The sequence below is a fragment of the Nelumbo nucifera genome, chromosome 5, assembly GCF_055504915.1.
Source record: "Nelumbo nucifera cultivar China Antique chromosome 5, China Antique-T2T, whole genome shotgun sequence".
In the NCBI taxonomy this organism is placed as follows: domain Eukaryota; kingdom Viridiplantae; phylum Streptophyta; class Magnoliopsida; order Proteales; family Nelumbonaceae; genus Nelumbo; species Nelumbo nucifera.
Genome location: NC_142653.1, coordinates 9,994,017 through 10,014,275, shown reverse-complemented (window position 1 = coordinate 10,014,275; position 20,259 = coordinate 9,994,017). Strand labels below are relative to the sequence as shown.

Here is a 20,259-nt window from a genome sequence, read left to right as displayed (position 1 = left end):
CGAAAAGGTAAACACACTTGCACCCTTCATCCTTTTTCTAATTATGTTTCACTTACTCACCTTTCCGTCTCCCATCGCCAGTTTGTCACCTTGTTATCATTAGTTGTTGTCCCTAAGAATGTCCAAGAAGCCTTTGCCTCTCCAGGGTGGTTCCGTGCGATGGAAGAACTTTTAGTCCTTCATCATAATCATACTTGGGACCTCACCGTTCTTCCTCCTGGGAAGCAAGCTATTGGTTGTAAATGGGTTTATACAGTTAAGTATCTGCCTGATGGTAGTGTTGAACGTCTGAAATCGCGATTGGTTGCAAAAGGGTACTCCCAAACCTATGGTATTGACTACACAAAGACCTTCTCACCAGTTGCTAAGATAGGGTCAGTTCATGTTATGATCTCTCTTGCAGCTATGTATGATTAGCCGCTATATCAGCTTGATATTAAGAATGCCTTTTTGCATGGTGACTTACTCGAGGAGGTCTATATGGAGCAACCTCCAGGGTTTGTTGCTCAGGGGGAGGATGGTAAGGTGTGTAGACTAAGGAAGACTATATATGGGCTTAAACAGTCTCCTCGAGCATGGTTTGGTAGGTTCAGTGAGGTGGTAAAGAAGTTTGGTATGAAACAATGCCAAGTTGATCATTCTGTATTCAATCATGACTCTCCGAGAGGAAAAATACTATTGGTGGTGTATGTAGATGATATTGTTATTACCGGGAATGATAACATGGGTATTGACAGGCCGAAGACTTATCTACAGGATCATTTTCAGACAAAGGATCTTAGTAAACTGAAATATTTCTTGGGGATAGAGGTAGCAAGATCTAAGTATGGTATTAATCTGTGCCAGAGGAAATATGTGCTTGATTTGCTTGAAGAAACATGCTTGTTGGGTGCTAAACCAACTGAAACACCTATGGACACAAATACTAGGCTAAGCAGTGATATGGGTGAAGTGTTTGAAGACCTTGGCAGATACTGACGACTTGTAGGTAAACTGAACTACCTAACCATTACTAGGCTAGACATCTCATTTGCGGTTAGTGTGGTAAGTCAGTTCATGCAGAAACCTCTGATTCCTCATTGGAATGCAGTTCTGAGAATTGTGAGGTGTTTAAAAGGGGCCCCGGGTCGCGATTTGATATACAAAAGTGGTGGAAAACTTGAAATAGAAGGGTATTCTGATGCTGACTAGGCCAGTTCTATGTCTGATAGGTGGTCTACCACAGGCTATTGCACTTTCCTGGGGGGTAACCTGGTGACATGGAAGAGTAAGAAGCGGACAGTCGTGACAAGAAGTAGTGTAGAAGCAGAATATAGGGCTATGTCGCATACTGCTTGTGAATTAGTGTGGCTAAGGAATTTTCTACAGGAAGTAGGGTACAACATCAATACTTCAATGAAGTTCTATTGTGACAATCAGGCTGCAGTTCATATTTCTTCTAATCCGGTGTTTCATGAAAGAACCAAGCACATTAAGGTTGACTACCACTTTGTGAGGGAGAAGGTGCTGAATGGAGAGCTAGACACTGCATATGTTAATACAGGAAACCAGTGGGCAGACTTATTTACAAAAGGCTTGAGTCAGGGAAGAGTGGATTACATATGTAACAAGTTGACCTGTTCATGGGCCGGGTGGCCCGATGGGCCGGCTCGGCCCGGCCCGATCCCCGGACGGGTTTGAATCGGCTTTTTGGCCCGCGGGCTTAACCTCGGGCCAAAAATCCCAGCCCGCATAAAATTTGAGCTGGGCTCGGGCTTTGCAAAAATAGCCCGGTCCGACCTATAGTTAAACCTAAGTAAACCCGGCCCGACCTATAGTTAAACCTAAGTAAAAACCCTATGTGATGTCCATTTGAATAAAATTTTTGATTTGAGAAGGTTGTTGATTCACTTGTAGGCCCATTGTTCATTTAAATAGGGGAAAAAAAACATCTAAATTGAAATAGATAATGTCTATTTGAATAGGGAAAAATTCGAATTTCTTTTATTAGGTCAGGCTTCGGGCTTTTTATCAGGGCCGGGCTCGGGCCTAACATTTTTCTGTTAATAAAGAGTCAAAGCTCGGCCCGGCCCATCAACAGATCTAGTAACAAGTTGAGATTATATGATATATACTCACCAGCCTGAGGGGGAGTGTTGGCGTAGCGGTATTTCTGTCTTTATACTTATATTAACGTTGTTGATCTGTAATATTATGTTAGAACCAGTGCTCCTTATTTAAATAAGGGCACATATGTCTTTTCCATTAATTTAATAATAAAAGCACATATCTGGCCAAATGAGAGTTAGGTTTTTTAACTTCCAGTTCGAACTAGACTTTCTCCTTTTCTCTCTCTCTCTTTCTTCCACCTTTCTACCTCTCTCTACGTGACTGATATCAGACAAATAGAACTCCAAGGCAGATCGAATCATAACAATTTTGTCCCTTACTAGCCATAAAAAACAAATGAGTTTGACAAAATTTTCAGCTATATTACCAAAATTTTGTTCGTAAAATTTGTCTATCCCAAGAGATAGCATGCTGAAGCAACAATTTTTAATTTTCAAATTAATTTGATCCCTCAAAGGAGAACCCAGATTGATCCCTGATCCAATTTAAACTCTAGACATCTAAATCAGAATTTCGAGATAGAATACAAGCTAAATCACCTATCATACTAATTGAAACTCTAGCTAAAGATTTCCAAAGAGGAAAGAACACACAAACAAATCTTTCTTTGGAATTTATGATCATTATATAAATATTCAACTTCAACATTTTTAGAGATCACATATGTGTCTCACATGCACATTTCAGCCTGCGTTGTTGGGAACATATCCCGTAGTTATGATTGAGAGATATTTCTAATACACGGTTGGGATATATTGTGTGGGATGCTGCCCTCTATGGGACACAGATGTGAATTCATATTTTTATCCACAAAAAGTTGAGAGAATCAAAAAGTCTCCAAACTAATTTGTTCAAAGTATCATTTACTTAACGGTCGTCACCTGCCTTTCTAAAATCAAGACCTCCAAATGTCTAGTCTACAAAGAGCACCCTAACCAATCCATTTACAAGCACTCTTGTCTTTATTATGAGATCATCAAGAATCTTTATTTATCTCAACTAATATCACAGAAATAAACGAGGGTTTATTCTTTAGTGAGTTAATATCTGCCCTTCACAGAACGCGTCCCAAAAACGCCTCACATGCAGTATGCACGAAATGTTCTCAATGCATGTGCTGTGAGTTTATTTTTTCCGTTTGGGAGTGGTCCCTGCCTTATTAAATAAATACTTTTTTTCAATAAATGCTTAAAAAAAGCAATCCAAACGGAGGCTTAAGGCATCCATTTCGTAATGATAATATCGAGATGTTCATCATCATAAGATGCATAGAAAATAAAGAAAAACGACAAATGCATCGAGATGACTAAAAAGAGAGCAAACCGGTGGTTACTGGATAAAAGCAGTTGCCACCACCAAACCCTCTCCTCTTCCTCCTTTTATTTTTCTTTTTTGGAGAAACCCTCTTCCTCCTTGGTCTTTGCAGAAAGCTTTTTCTTCCCAGTAATTGTCAAAAGTCATCAACCATTCATCCTTTGTCACCCCTTTTAGTTGCCTTTCTCTTTTTTGGTGTGGAGAGAGAGATTACAGACCTGACCAGTGAGATATGGGTATCCATCTGGTGGCTGTGGTGAAACTGCCCCTTCTTCATTGGTTCAAGCTGTCTCCACTATTTTGGCCTTTCAATCTCTATCTTCCACTGGTTCGGCATCTCCCGAGGATGTGTAACACCATCTCCACTGCATCATCGCTGCTCGCCTTCAGGCTGCGCCAAATTCTCGCCCAAGGTCCGCATCACCGTCCCAACGGACAGGGCAGAATGGAGAGGGCCTTCCATCTTTTCATCCAAGAGCTCCTCTCGCCTCCGGCCCGCCTCCGGCACGGTTCTCTTGAAGAGGCCAGTTTTCATGCTTTTGTCTCTCTAGCTATCTGACTCCTCAGAGTTAACAATCAGTAACTGGCCTTCTTATGTATGCTTTCTTCTTTCAATTTTCCGTTGTTCTTTTCGGTAGAAACAGAGGGATTCCTGTATAATGTAATTTCTGATGATGGTTTGCACATGGTTCCTACGGAAGCTCGATTACAAATTATAGGGTTTATTTTAGTAATATGCAAAGTAGAATTGATTTTATTAAATAGATAAAATTAAAACTAATAGAAGAGTGTCTACTGTCCAAGTAAATGATCATTTATTTTATTTTTTAAATGGGTAAAGGACTTAAACCTCGTTTGACGTACTTGTAAATATTGAAATCTATCTCTTTGCACTTTTCAAATTAAATAGATAAAATTAAGACTCCCTGTCTTCCTCCAGTGGAGTTATATCCAACAGAATGAACAAAAAGTCTATTTTACCCTTTCTAATTCTTCAAATTAAAAAAAAACAAACAAACAAATTGTGATGAGCTCAAGGAATCAACTCTCAAGGTAGTGTCTTTTGCGGTCTCCTAATGTAGAAATAGACCACCACCATAGATGAAGTGAGGTTCGGGTCTAATGGTTTTTACTTTGAGGATTGAACCTCGTGATAACAGCTGCGTCAAGTGAGTTTTGGTTTCTGCCTTGACCTACAAATGGCGTCCAATTCGGTTAAAAAATGAGATGGTGTTTAGGTTCTAAAACGTGGGATTCAAAAACAAACGAATTAATGAGATTTTGATGTAACTCCCATATTTCTTGAATTAAGAGTCAAAATTACAAATTGATCAAAAGAGTGTTGGCTCTCCTTGTCACAGTCTCTGAATTGAGAATCAAAATGTAGGACGTTGTCTCCTAATTCAGCTTTGTCATGGCATATTGAGGAAATTTCATGCTTCATTATTTATTCCATGAATAATTGATAAAGCTCTCATACGCTCCGGTAACTGGTATCAATAATGGATTGATGGAGCAAATAGTAATGCAAGGTTAGAAACCAGAACATGAGTGAGGTGGTACATTAACAGGGGTAAATTCAAAAGGATCAAAAATCTTGAACAAACGGCTGAGTCATCCCTACCTTGTCTCTTTGTTCTTTATTTCCAAGATTTATCATGACAAATTTTCAACAGAGGAGAGGTCTCTTGTCTGATATGACATCATCCAATAGAAGAGATATTAGTCTAAGGGGAGGTCTTTAGCATTAACATGAAATCTGAAGGGAGGTTTTGAAGTCTTGTATCTTTTTTTTATTTGCTCGTAGAAAACAAAGTAATGGCTTCTGTTTGGCATCGATGCCGTTGTTTTAGAGTTCAGAAAATGGCAACACATCAGTGCCATATAAAAAAAACAGTGCTCCAGGAAATTGACTGTTTGTTTAAAATTGTTTTTCCATAAAAAATAGTGTTCTAAGCCACACCTTAAAAATCAGTAAGACGTAATTTAGAGCAACACCGAATTTGACATTTCCTGGACCTACAGGAACATGAGGTGACCGTGACAAAGACATAACATGGCAATGGATAATAGATACCAGTACTGAAAACATTTCCTGGAAGATTGATATCAAACAAAAAACATTATATTGTTACTTCAAAAAACATCCGACCTAAAAACAATATTTCCAAAAAAAAAAAAATAAGACACTGTTTAACTTTCAACCCACACACCGACAGTACCGTTTTTCTACATCACCGATATCAAACATATACAGAATCGTTTGAATTTGGGCCCACAAAGCACTTAAATGGGAATTATATGTCAGAGTAGGTCAAGACTCCTTGTCAATTTACACCAGCTTCAAAAATCAAAATGGGCGCCAGCAGGTATGCTATTCAATTGCGTGGTTTGCACGCAGAAAACAATATATGAGTCAAGGAAAGGAATGACTCACTCATACGATACGATACATACTCTCAAGAGTCGAGTCAAGGAGCGAAAGGGAATGGAAATGGAAACGTTCATTGATGTCTGCAAGTTCCCGCTTGGAGATAGGGAGATAAACAAAACGAGATGTTACTATTTACCCATATGGCCATATAATTTGATGAATTGGTAAGTCCCACCGGCCCCATATAGCCAAGGCCATATAGAAGCTTCCTCCCCTTTATAGCTGTGAATGTGAAATATGAATCCAAATGGTCGGTTGATTAGCAATTATTATCATCCAGTTGGAATGATTTCTGATGCCTGCTTGAGCCGAGCCTTGAAGATTACAAAGGGCTATGACGCTTCTGATTGTGATTGTGCTGTTCATCTTGTTTACAGCTCATCATTTGCTTATTAGTTTTTCTATCCAGAGAGTCCAGACTCCGGGAACACTCTTTCTTGACTATACCAGACTTGCAAGTTTTTCACTCATCCCATGCCACGATTGCATAGAGCCCGGATCTCCTGCCCACGTTTATCGCAGCGGAGCAAGGTTCTCGTGGGCAAGAGATCCGGAGTTGATTGTATGATCATACCTTTTTAAGTTTTACTAAATTTTATTTTGGTTTTAAAAACCGACCTAGAACCGGAACTGTTTTAATCACCGTTTCTGGGTCAATGGTTTGATCATCCAGTTTGAATGAATAATTCATTCTAATTTTAAAAATAAAAAATAGTCAAAACCATTGAACAGGTTGAATGTACCAACAGCTCGACCGCCCAGGTCAGTGAGTCGCTAACCAATTCAATGGTATTTGACCAAGAACCAGATTTAGGGTAAAATGAAATTGGTTGCTAGATGGTTCCTAGGTCAAATAGTCCAAGCATCCGGATCAACGGCTGTTCGAAAACATTGTTTTCATTAAATTACAACAAAAGCAACCGAAAATTTACCCGGATCTGCTTTGGCCAAACCTTCTGAATGTTTCAACTTATATCCAAATATTTTAATATACTTTTTAAGAGAAATTTTGTAATCTGTCAGATATTTTAGAATATCCAGGAATAATCAACAGTTTCGGTTGACAAATTTTGATTTCTAATGAGTTTTAACCATTTTTATGAAACTTATTTTAGATTTTCAGTCGTCATGCTTTTTTTTTCAATTTTAACTGTGTTCATTGCGAAATGATATAAATTACTGTTATACCAGCGTCACAGATGTAACTGGTAGGCGCCATGGACATGGGGATCTTTGAATAAAAAAGGACAAAAGATAAACTGGGTCTGTTCTTTTGTGATTTTGAGGCGTTGGTCCTATTAACTTGTGACGTTCTAATCCAACTTTACTAGCTGGCGATTGAAATATGGAAATTTGGGAATAAAGATTTCTCCAATTCGCGGGAGGGACCTTTCTTTCACTGGACAATCAAAATCTTCCCCCGCTTTACACATGATGAAAAAAAAAAAAATTACAACATTTGGCTTCATGGTTTTCAAAACCGGACTGGACCGGATGGTCGGATTGAAAAAACCAAGAACCGGTCAGGTGACCAATTCTGTTTTCCCCAAAACACTTGATTTTAGTCATCGAATCGCTGAACTGGGCAATTAATCATTCAAACAATTTGACTGTTTTTTATTTTTTTGTCAAAATGGGCCCAACGTTCAGTTCGAATGGTCAGACCGTTCGACTTAGTAACCAGACCCCTAACCGGCTCGGTCTCCAAGTCATTTTCTAAACCCATCCCATGCATGATGAAGCAATCCTCCCCTCCTTCGTGGGCGGGCTCCTCCCCAGAAAGCTATAATTCAACATCAGTTGGTAGTTGGTACCTAAGGGTGTCAATAGACTGGTTTTGAATTAGACCTAGGGGTGTTCATGGGTCGGGTTGGGTCAGTTTATTGAGGTTTTCCCAACCGACCCGACCTGGTCGAGTTACTTGAGGTGGAAACCGAAACCGACCCACTGATAGGCCAAACCGACCTAGTCGGTTTGAGTCAGGTTGGGTCGGTTTCAGTTTTGCTCCTGTACAAAAGGGCACCTAATTGAATTCTAATTGTGATTGCCTAATGGATTGCCTATTTGGTGTAAAAGATTATAGAAAGTTAGAGACTAGGATAAATTGCCTAATGGGCCTTTTAGTTCTAGTAGAAGACTAGTTATAGTTAAGTAAGAAACTACTCAAACTAGGAACTACCGAACTAGTAGAAGACTAGTTCGGTTCGGGTTGGGTTAGTTTCGGTTTTCACACAAGAAAACCAAAACCGACCCGATATATCGGTTTATATATTTTCCTAACCTGAAACCGACCGGTACTGATAAAAACCCGGCCGACTCGAGTTGGGTCGATTTGGTCGGATTGGGCATTCTTATGAACAACCCTAATTAGACCCGATGTAGTTCAAAATCAATTTGGACAGACCAACAAAACATATTGAATTAAACCAATCCGATCCAAAAAACATATTGAATTAAACCAATCCGATCCAAAATATTTAGTAGATTGAATTGGACCATCCATAATAAATTTATATTAGATTGATTGGATTAAACCAATATCTGATCCATTAATATAAAATAAAAATATGGGTGTCAATAGATAGTTTGGGCTAAAACCAATCTAAATCAGAATGAATTTGAACAGATTAGACAGTCCAGACAATGAATTAGACCGGTCCAAAATATTCATTGGATTGGATTAGACCTGGTCTATGGACTCACATTGGACTGGATCGATTGGATCAAATCCAGTCCAAAGTCGCTCAGAATAGATCTAATAGCAGCATCTTCTTTAGTTGGTTATATTGCAGGGAAATGATGCAATTAAATCGGGTCTAAGTCATCATTCACAGACTGAAGTAAACAATTCCAACCCAAGATCTGGGTCGTCAATGTTCCCAGAAATCCCGTTCTTCTAAGAGACGAGACATCAAGAGGGGGCTTTGCCGAGGCCAAGGGTCCCTGAAGCGGCCTTTGGCCCTTTGGCATTTAGCCATATAGGATTCCTAGTTCCTACAAGATATGGTTATTGTAAAAGATTGTTTGAACAAATTTTCCATTTATGCAGAAACGTGTACATACGCGACCTTAGCATGCATGGTCAAAAATGGCATCACCAATTTGCATGGTACATGGTGGTGCTCATCTCATCATGCATAAAAACAAACAGGTGTAAATGCAATTCTGGGATCAGATTTGACAACACCAATATGCAAGGTGTTCCTCTCTGCGATGGTTACTCACAAGACCCCCACACTGCAAGCAAATGAAGCTGCTCCCATCTGAGAAGGCATCTAACACAATTTGCTCCCTACCTGTTTTTGCAAGAATAGAGTTTGTATGTGCCTCTGGCATCATGGACGGCTCTATCAAGTCTGATGGTTTCGATTCCAATGGCTGTGCAGCAATTGCACATTCAGCAAATAAGGAAGCCAGTTCATCAACAGCAGCATTTGCTTGCAATTTATTTCTGTACAGTTCACGAGCACGATGTAGAGTTTGAAACACAGCCTCCTCCCCACCAGTAGATCTCACTGCCAACAAAACCTGTTTCACTTTCACATGCTGATGGTAAGTACAAAGGTTCTAAATTTATATCTTCCAAAGATGAAGCACAATCCGTAACTAAGAGAAAAAGCATTTCAAACAAGGATAAGGAAAGTAGAAGAAGCAATATTCTAGGTCAATCAATCAAAAAGCTACATGAGATAAGGTATAGGTGTAGAGGGTTGATAGTGAGCTTCTCTGAAAAACAGTCCACTCAGAGAAGATCTGACACCTGCTTTAAACTTATCCATCATTAAAAGGGAAGAGGCATCAAGAAGGTCACAATGGAAGTTCTATTGTGACAGAAAATAACAAGCTGAAACAACTTATTCCAATTTCTTTGTTTATAGAAATTCCGCTATCAGGAATAAAAATGGTGAGGCACTGTTAATTATGCAGTATGCACTGCCTTTACTTGAGAAATGCACATACAACATAAACTTCTTTATGGCCATATTACCACAAAGCAAGCAGGCCCTTCTTACTACAATTTAATTTTTGTAGTTAGGCAAGGTTATTTGCTTGACCTAAGTCAGCCCCTGTTAGGGTCCCAAAAAACAGTTGTAAAGCAACATTTCTCATAGGCACCACAAATCAGGTACCTCACTGTAGTAAAGAACAATCATCTTCAATTTTACAGACAAAATACAATCACTGAAGCATTGCATATTATGAACATTTGCAAACCTGGACCACATAAGAGGATAAAACCATCTAGATTATCATTCAACCTTATTACAGAATCAGGTAAACACTAACCTGGAGGCACTAGGAGGTGAGATGAAATTGTTTTATTTTGTGAAAGCCATTCAACCTAACCTAACCATTTAACATTTATGTGTTGGACCATTTGAGGTTGAACTAATAGTTTAAGTAAGGAAATTGCTATTGGCTGAATAACAATCTTATAAATCTTATTTGCAAACAATAAGAATTTAGAGCATCACATCAAGGGGGGATCTAGAGCTGCTAACAGAGTCCAAAAGTCCATCACCCGATCCAAAGTTAAAATGATACCTTTCATGACTAGCATAGCCAGAAAACCACTACAGGAACTATAGCTAGTTATGTCTCCTCAGCCGCTGTTATATCCTCAGCCCTTTTTCGCAACATTCTTGTTGATTGTCATTTCGAGCAAGGTTTAGCTGTTGCGGGCTGTGGAACCAATGATAATGTTCCACACCAATATCAAATACATGGAGCCCGCATCTTAAAACTTTTGTTTCTTTTCCCTTTTTAAGAAAAACAGCAATATTATCTCTTTCCCACAATAGTCAATACACAATTTATCTCTCTCTTTCAAACAGCATAAGAGTTCAAATTTCAGAAATGTCCCATGAATTCCATTTCTCCCCAGCTCAAAACAAGCTTACCTACAACCGATTAAAAAGATGGTAAGAAAATGACTGAAGTTTTACAATTGTCTGCCATTTATGACATATCCCTGGTACAGATACTCCAGATAAACTCCTCCTGCTGCCAAAGGATCTATCATAGTATTTATCTAAATGATGTTTTCATGCTGGATGCTAAGGATTTAGTTTTTCTTATCACAATGGCCTGATTCATAGCCCTTCCATGTTTGCATCAACCTTATCTCTTAGGTGTTCTGTCCAGGTAGACATATCAACAAATAACAATTCTCCACCAAAGAAGTTAGTGAATTTATGACGATCTTGATCTGTAGGTGTATTTTTTTTTATGAATAAATAAGATCTGTAGCCTGTAGATGTAAATTGGAGACTTTTAAATTTAACATTATATTGTTTTATAACATAATCGATATTGTTGTTAGAAGTACTCTTTTAAATACGTTCAATTTTATGCGTTTTCTTAAATGTTTGCTTTCTTATTTCACTTTTTTTATTTATAATTATCCCACCAGTGGATTCTTTGAAGGGCCTCAACTTTAGAATGCCTAAACGACCTAACAAAAATTCTTCTGTTTTTTTTTTTATCTGACTTGTAACTTTTGTTGCCCAATAACCTAATAATTATGTTTTCGTTTCTTATGACAGGATAGATTATTACTGTTATAGTAGGAGGAGGAAAAGATGATAAAAACCTTTAAAAGAAAAGTCATAAACGGATAAATAAAATATTACGAGAATTAAATACACACATTATCATTTAGAAGTTCAATAGAACTTATGTGGACCTGTTGTACAAATTTTAATTTTCTGGTGAACAAATCGAACATTACTCCGCCCTTCTTCAATGGACCGGGAAAGTTCGCTGACCTAATGCATGGTAATAAATCCCCAGAAAAACCAAGAAAGCTTTATAAAACAACTAGATGTGTTCAGGAAGCTAAAATTACACATATACAATAATGATTCTAACCACCAACAAAATCTCATCAAGGGAAGCAAATAAAGTGAAGATGGAAGGAAAGAAGGAGAAAGGAAGAAAAAGGGGAGGGTTTTGTTTGTTCCATTACCGCTTGGAGAGATAGGGAAGGGTTTCCCTCATTGATGAGCTGGCGAGCCAATGCAAGTAGACCCCTCAAGCTCTGGTTGCTGTTTATCAGCTCTGGCTTCGAGGAGGGCGCAGTCGCCGGTTCAGTCTCCATTTCCATGTCTGTAGCATGGTGATCCATAGTATCAGCTGGTCCTCGTCTTCCACCGATACATTCACTCTCGTTTTCCATTACCAGCTTTACTCCTTTTGGTTCGTGTGTGATGACTTGATGACTGATGACGATGTTGAAAAAAGTGATACATCTGTGTCGTTTTCTGGGTAGAAGATTTTTGTAGCAGATTCTCATTCGTGTCCCATCCCATCTTATTATAATATTTCACGAATCAGGCGGGAGGTGAGGCGGTGGCTCATGGTCATGGCCCTGGCCCCTGAGTGGGACCAAACGAGCCAGGGGCCAGGGCTTAGTACACGCATATACGCCGTATAACAGACCAACCTCAAGCGCGACGATTGTCGGAACTTAAATTTTAGGGTTACTTAATTACTTTCAGTACTTCAGTAAACAATTTAAATATATCCTCCGGTTTTTAAAAATTACTTAAATATATTTTGTTATAAAATTTAAGGTGATGCTTAGCCTTATCGATTTTTCAAAAGTGGGTGTTTTTTCAAAATCAGTAAATTTTTTATTAATTTATATCATTTGTCATATAAGTCTATTTTTTTTTCTCAAAAGTATTGGAATCAGCTAAAAATCAAGAAATTATCGAAAAAAGGTGATCTCTAAAAAAGGATTGATTTCAAGAATTAATTTTTGATGAATTTACTAAAAATCATTTATTGAAATCAGAAAATCAAACATAAATTTCAACACTGATTCTTCTAATACTGACGTGGCTTGGACATGGCAATGATTTTGTAAAGAGTGTAAATATCAATATATAGAGCATAAAACTTTGTATTTTATATTATTTTGTATGTATCTGTACTATAGATATTTGTATTTATACTCTTTTTAAACTGAATTGAAAGGATAAAAATGTTCTTATGCTTTAAATTTTCAAAATATAAACTTAATTATTATTTTAATAAAATCCACATAATAAATTAATCTAGTCTTATTATTTTGATTGTATTGGTACTGATCTTACTGCCAACCTATTGTTACTAGCCCTCACTGACACATGTGCCACCTCAACTCGAATCCTCACAAATAATTGTCCCCTCCAACAACAGCATCGGAGGCATCCAGTCCAGTTGAAACGGCAGTCCCAGATAGACCACCTGTGCCCACTTCTATCACTAATGGTCCACCAGCCATCAAACAACGAGATGCTGCTTCTTCTACATCTACTACCAGTGCCACCATGGTGAATGCGGACCCCCAGCAACCATTGTCCTTCTTCATGCATGATATATTTGGTGAGTCAAACGCCTCTACCTGAGTCGTAGGGGTGTTTACATTAAATGTCAAACCAACTAAATCGGCCCGATCCAACCCTCAAGTTGGTCGATTTTTCAAAATTATTAGTCGGTTTCGGTTTGTATGAGAAAATAAATTGACAACTTGGTTTAGTTTTGGTTTTCATACATAAACGATCCTATATTTTTAAGTAATTATTAATTATTCTCTATCCTATATGTCAAATGTTGATATATTTTATTTGTGTTTTGTTTGAACTTTGAAAAAAAAAAATTGGTTATTTATGATAAAAACTAAAAACATAAAACCAATATAAATATAATACAATTATACAATTTTTAATTCAATTTTGTATAAATTTAAATATCTATTAACAAAAATATCAGTTTGTATAAAAAAACTAATTGATTTAAATATATATTTTGGTTTTACATAAAAATTAAAAAGAAATAAACTTAAACCTATAAACCAACCCTTCATGTTTGGCTTAGTTTTGCTTCAAGATCAATTGATTTATGTTTAATCAATAAGTAAATCGATTACGTCAAAGTCAGTTGAAAAAAATGATTCAAACCAACTAAACCCGACCTGTGAAGACTCCTACTGAGCCTTGATAGGAATTATGAACAACCCAACGATGAACGGTCAGGTTCCCTTTGCCAGACAAACGGTGCGGTACTCCCCGTCAACAATGGCATTCCCCTCAACAGCGACAACTGCGCAATTATCAACAACAACATTCCATTCCTCAGCAGCCTTGGAGGCAGTTCATCAACTGTCATTTAGAACAATGGTAACAACGTCATAAATGGTGGTTTCGGGGTTCCTTTGGTGAATGGAACCCAGCCTGCAGGGACCACCATCCAAAAGCTCAGTCTGGATTCAATGTATGAACCCGAAACCCTTTTTGGTCAATATACAAGGTTTTGTCCCGCTTCGGGTAGAGGGACTCAGCTATGGTATTTGAATTTGACGAAGCACTTGGAGATTTTGGAATGATAAATTAAAACTGAAAAAAAATATTTTTCTTATTAATTTATTGGTAAAGAGATCTGGATGAAGTTTTGCATCTCACATTGTTTATTCGAATGTATCAAAAGAAGTTCTTACCAAGTCAAAAGCTTTGATCGCGGCCTTTGAGACTGATCGGGAAACTATCTTTTCTGGGACTGAAACTAAACTGTTCGATTCTACGCTAAGATGTCGTGCTCCAGATGATCAAGGTATTCCTGCTCACATTCACCTTACAGTGGGGACAACAGGTCTCCCTCGAGGTATCTGTCAAGGTCAAGGTCAACGAGCCGTTCTAGGAATCATATGATTTAAGTGATTGGGAAAACTCTAACAATTTTTATGTCATGGCCTATCACCTCGAATAAAAAAGAAAGAACTTGAAAAACATTTCTGGAACAGTTATCTGATCTGTTTCATGGGGAGACTGGAGTTGGGGGATTCTTCTTTTTCGGTGGGAGACACCGGACGGTGACTTGAAGTAGAAGACATTTAAATTTTGAAGGGTTGCAGCCTGGTAGAGAATTCATTTGTAATCTTTTGCACCGCTAAAAGAACAGCTTTGCAGAGATGCATTGGGAGCTCGAACTTGGATTTAGTACACACAACAGGGTTCCGACAAATTATGTGGATTTAAAATCCTCTGCAGTAGTGGTTTGGGGCAAACCGAGGAGAACGGCAAGGCAATTCAGAAGGTGCCTTCGGCTTGACAGCAACTGAAAATGGGGAGTGGTTTGCCAGAGCGAATATAAGGAATAGTAAGAGTATTTTAAAACAACATGAAAACAGTAAGAGTAGAATTAATTAATTAACTAAATTACAAGAAATTTGCCCTCTCAGCAATTGAAAACCCCAGCCAGTCTTCCATATAGGCTTGCACAGCTTTACATCAGAAGAGAACGATGAAGACATTCAACTAGAAAGTAGCTAGAAACCATCGGCATTGGATCCGGCTTGGTTGTGTTTTATTTATTTATTGGTCGTTTTTTGTTGACCTGTTGCATCGGATCAGTGTAAGAAACTATTAGTGCTATTACTAATAATAGTAGTAGTAGTAATAATAGGACTCCCAGTAATGGCGACAACTAATTAATGAAAGAAATTAGGAAGGGAAAAAAAGGGGTGTATATTGTTATATAAATTAGTCCAACTGATTGTCCTCCATCATCACAGTCTCCTTGATCTCTTGAATCATCTTCAACACTTGCCACATTGTTGGTCTCTGCTCCGGAGATGTCTGGCTACACGTGGTTGCTACCTCGAGAAGCATAGCCAGCCGGTTCTCGTCCCCACCTTCGTCGTCTCTGATGGATTTCACCCAATTAAGAAGATCGCTGGGCATAAGGAAGGGATGCTGGGATGGGGGTTTGCCGCTGAGAAGCTCCAGCAAGAGAATGCCAAATGAATAGACATCGGATTTCGGGGTGACTCGGCGACTAGATATGCGGGCCTCGGGGGCCCTGTATCCGGCAGAGTCAGGGGCATCGTCTTCGGAGGTATCGGCCAGAATAGCGAGGCAGTAGTCGGTGAGACAGGCCTCAAAGTCGGCACCAAGGAGTACGTTAGAGGACTTGACGTTGCCATGGACGAGCCTGGACGCCTGATGGATGTAGGCCAAACCCTGTGCCACGTCCTCCGCTATCTTCAAGCACGACGTCCAGTGAAGCGGCTTGGCCCTAGTTGATCTCGAACCTGTGTCGTCTCTCCAAATTAAAGAAAAGAGAATTACAGTATAAAAAAAAAAATCTAACAATTTAACCAAGAGGGTAGCAGAAGTCAGAACCAGGGAGGCTGGACCGCTGGAGATGTAGGCACCACCACCTCTGAGTCTCTGACCTCTATCATGTATCATCTAAATTCAAAGAGGTAGTACGTACGATACTCTAACCCTAAAGACTTTAAAGAGAAATTAATGGAATACAATCAACCACACAATTATTCATCATTTCATCGTATTGTTTTGGCTAAAAGGTTGGTAAACACCGTCATCCATGATCCATCGCCTCGTCGGCAAGTGTTTGGATCCTTACCGTGACGGTGGTGATTCCTTTTTCCTTCTCCCTGTACGTGTGTACGGCGCGCTACTTAATTTTAACTTTTTAACTTTCAAGGTGATAGATAGGCTTGATAGCTATGTATCCTGGTAATTCGGTAATCGATGGTTTGGGCACACTATAGAAGTCTGCTGTGTTGGTTCTCTTGCATATTTGCCACGTGTTCATATATGCCTTGGGAGTAGTTGGGGGAGACCCCGTTCCCCATTCCTAATTCCCATTGTTTTTCGCTTTTCTTTCGTCACCCTGCAGGAATGCTGGTTAGCAAACGACGTATGTAATGCGTGCAACTCTTCTATTCTTCGCCCAAGCCCAGCCAACTGGACATTTAGTGGGTCCCACGGAAATAAAAAACGGGGGTTTTACTGTTCAATCCGCCCCCAGCAGAGCAGATGCGATTTATAGAGGCTAGTAGAGTAGAATTGTAATTTCAGATTTCTGAACAAACAACAATCAGATGATGAAAATTAAACGTGTCTTCTCATGGGTCCCACCGGCGTAGTAGAGTAGAGTTGCATCCATGAACTCGAACTCGTTGTTCACTTAGCATTCCTACTAGGAAAGGATGACCTGACTGACCTGATAGGCGATAGCTGATATCGATGCAGATAACGTGAGCTCTCGAGCCAGACCAGCCAAACCCCGTCAGTCAGTCAGTCAAAGCGTCTCCAAGTTACAGCCCATTGCAAACCCTTTACTATATGTCCAGTGTCCACGGTCCACCCATAACCCACCATTCTCCAGGCTCCAGAAGAGTATGGGTATCCGACACAACTTAGTTAGGTCAGTGCACTGCAGGAATTCCGTGCAGGAGTACAGGAATCTCTGTGTGTTCACTTAAACAAATCTATAAACTTGGGAGCTTAATTACTTCAATTAATTAAAAATTAAGCCATGAATACCTGCAAATCCGAGTTGAATCGCACAACTCGGTCAGTATCAATGACGAATTTCATAATAGACTCACCAATGCAGGTCGAGGACGAGGAGCATACCGTGTACGAGGGAGAAGAGGCTGCCATTGGGTTGGTAATCATAGATAAGTAGTCTCTCTTCCTTGGCCTGGAAATAAGCTCTGAGCGGAACCAGATTTGGATGTCGGAGACCACCCACAGATTCCAAGTGCCGCTCGAACGACTCCTTACTGGTCACCGCCGTCTTGCCGGCGTCGAGTCGCTTGACGCTCACGATGATTTGATTATCCATTACGGCCTTGTAAGCCGTCCCGATCGTCCCCCTCCCCAGCATCTCTGCGGAAGCCTTCATCAGCTGCTCTAGGGTGTAAACCTGCGGCTCCCCGGCACAGAACACCAAACACCCACTCTTCACCACTTGCATTCCTTGCATCTTCTTCACCTTCGCCTCCAGTTCGTTCTCTTCTTCTACCCTCATTACCGCAGCAGCGTCGGCAGCAGCTGCGGAATCCGAAGCCATCGTCGGCGACAACACCTTTTGCTTTTTCCGCCGATTTAGCGACAGTAGAAAGCACACTAGGGACACAAGTAGAACCAAAACCCCGAATGAGAATCCCAGAATCACGCTGGTTCGCTCGTGCTGCTTTTGGGATGGTGGAGGTAGCACAAGCCCTTGCACCTCTTCATTCTGTCCGAACGCCGCCGCGGCCCCCGGGGATGGTGCCGGTTCCGAGGACCTAAAGAAGGGTATACGAGGAAGGCATTCCTTGTGTATAATCTCACCGCAGAGACCAGGGTTCAAAGAAAAGGAGGAGGTGCCGAAGCGGGACAGTGTGGGTGTGACCGGAATGACGCCGGTGAGGTTATTCCGGGAAACATTGAAGACCAGGAGGGAGGACTGGTTGAGCGGAGGGATGGCGCCGCCTAACCGGTTGCCATCGAGCCGAAAATAGTAGAGCCGGACCAGAGTGGTCAAACCGGAGGGGATTGGGCCTGTGAGGTTGTTGTAGGAGAGATCCAAGGTGCGAAGGCGATGGAGAGATGAGACTGAGGCGGGAATAAGAGCCGAGAAGGAGTTGTGGTCGAGAAAGAGGGTTTTGAGATTGACAAGTCCGGAGAGGTCGGGAATGGGGCCAGTGAGGGAGTTGTTCTGCAAGCTGAGGATTCTGAGTTGGTCAAGGCGAATCAATGTGTTGGGAGCAAACACACCGGCAAGACCAAAACCTTCTAGAACTAGGCGCACCACTTTACCATCTACGCATTTGACGCCCTGCCAGAAGCAGTATCTGGAGTGCTTCTCGTTCCAAAACGGGAGCTTATTATCCACATCGGCTTTAGATTTGAATGCCAGAAGTGAGCGGGCATCGGATGGAGGTCCTGAGTTCAACGGAGGCGAAATCCACGGCGCCGGAGGATGAGAAACAGAAGCAGCAGCCGGAGGAAGTGGAACTAAGTTGAGCAGAGAGAGTAAAACAATAATCGAAAGGAGAGACGAAAACATTGCTCAAGGGATAGTTCTTTGCTGCTGCATTTGTTTTGTTAGTGAAAAGATGTGGCCTGGAGCGAGATTCTCATTTCAGCGTCGTCGGATCGGACCTCCCTCACTTTCTCTCTCTGTTCAGCCACAAGCTAGCTTCTATGCATTCCACACATTTTCTAGTTTCGATGTTCAGGAGAGCGATGGTGTGAGGATGGATGGGTGAGCCGAAGTAGACAGCAGTACTAGCAGTATGTGACAAAGAGAGCGGCTCTGGGTTGGGAAGCAGCTGTCCGTCTGCAAGCTCAGCGTCACGTGGAGTGGAGATAAAATCATAAAAGAAAAAAAAATAAAAAGGATTCAAGTGGAGGAAATTTCTGGTGGTAAATCCAATGTACTATATCGCTCACTGTATGGAGTATGGTATGCTATTATGAGATGCCTTTTCTTTTCTTTTTATTACTTTTTTTCTTTTCACTTTCTTTTTTTGTTCTTCTATAATCTCTATACCAGATTTATTGTTTTGGGTCGAACTTGCAACTTCAGAATAAGAAGAAAGGAGGATTAGAGGAAGGCTGTCTTCTGACGGTGACCGACGGTATCTCTATCCGTCCGCCTTCTTCAAATTTGGATTTTGCTTGCTTAGGAAACAGAGAAAAGCCCCGAAACCAATGGAGGAGGCAGTTGCAGTAGTCAGTAATAGAGACTACTCAACGTACGAGAAGCCCCAATTCACGTGTTTGAGTGGGGAATGGGGATCACTGGTAGAGGTCGAGGAATGAGAAGGGCGTCCGGGCTTCTAATTGACCCTATAGTTTTACGATTTGGAAGGTTGTTAAGGTCGTTAAAATCTCTTGTACAAGAGTTAAGAGACTTGATTAATCAATTCATGTTTAGATGAAAGTTTTATTAATTAGGGAAATTGTCAACTTTTCAAAATGTCTAAAATACACCATGTCACTAACTTGACGTGAGACAGACTAATGGGTGTTAATCTATTACCATTTTAACCCTCATAAAAAATAAAAAATATATACAAAATAAATTAACGGGTGTTAATATATTACCATTTTAATATTTAGACATAAAAAAAAGAGAAAAAGGTTAAAAAATATTTTTAAATAAAAGATATATAAAAACATAAAAATTACAAAAAATATAGAAATTGCAAACAAAATAAAAAGTTATTTTCAGATTATAGAAACTAAAGAAATTGAAAAACAAAATCAGAAAATAAAAATTATAGAAAAACACAGAAATTACAAATAAATAACAAAAAATACAGGAAAATTTATAGACTAGAAAATAGAAAATGTAAAAAAAAAAAACAGAAATTATAAAAAAACATTGGAAATTATAACAAATCACTAAAAATACAAAAAAACAAGAAAATTGAAAACTTAAAAAGACCATTTTTCCTCTAACTCGCCATTCAAGGGTAATTTGGTCATGAAAATTGTTATTTATGCTAACACGGACACCTCTGTTAAAAAGCATTAACAGTGTACTAACAGAAGGTGAGTTTTGGAAAATAAAAACTTACTAATATGGTGAGTTTTAGACATTTTGAAAAG

At 39.7% G+C, this 20,259-nt stretch overlaps 2 protein-coding genes across 2 annotated transcripts; both read right to left on the bottom strand.

Moving 5' to 3' along the window:
• Positions 1–8,877: 8,877 nt before the first annotated feature.
• Positions 8,878–12,118, bottom strand: LOC104606949 (uncharacterized). Its single transcript, XM_010272401.3, has 2 exons — positions 11,826–12,118; positions 8,878–9,385 (listed from the first exon to the last, which is right to left on the bottom strand). The coding sequence occupies exons 1-2, from the start codon at positions 12,033–12,035 to the stop codon at positions 9,029–9,031; spliced, it is 567 nt and encodes a 188-aa protein (XP_010270703.1). The 5' UTR covers positions 12,036–12,118; the 3' UTR covers positions 8,878–9,028.
• Positions 12,119–15,007: 2,889 nt separating this feature from the next.
• LOC104606954 (putative inactive receptor kinase At5g67200) lies at positions 15,008–19,137 on the bottom strand. Its single transcript, XM_010272414.3, has 2 exons — positions 17,290–19,137; positions 15,008–15,932 (listed from the first exon to the last, which is right to left on the bottom strand). The coding sequence occupies exons 1-2, from the start codon at positions 18,707–18,709 to the stop codon at positions 15,382–15,384; spliced, it is 1,971 nt and encodes a 656-aa protein (XP_010270716.1). The 5' UTR covers positions 18,710–19,137; the 3' UTR covers positions 15,008–15,381.
• Between the last annotated feature and the right edge of the window lie 1,122 nt (positions 19,138–20,259).

What these genes read in the sequence shown, in the direction of transcription:
- LOC104606949 (XM_010272401.3), bottom strand. Translation starts at nt 12,035, where the DNA reads ATGGAAAACGAGAGTGAATGTATCGGTGGAAGACGAGGACCAGCTGAT. An exon ending in CTTCCCTATCTCTCCAAGCG is followed by an intron (nt 9,386 to 11,825) that starts GTAATGGAACAA and finishes AAAGTGAAACAG; the next exon opens with GTTTTGTTGGCAGTGAGATC.
- LOC104606954 (XM_010272414.3), bottom strand. Translation starts at nt 18,709, where the DNA reads ATGTTTTCGTCTCTCCTTTCGATTATTGTTTTACTCTCTCTGCTCAAC. An exon ending in CCTCTTCTCCCTCGTACACG is followed by an intron (nt 15,933 to 17,289) that starts GTATGCTCCTCG and finishes GAGACGACACAG; the next exon opens with GTTCGAGATCAACTAGGGCC.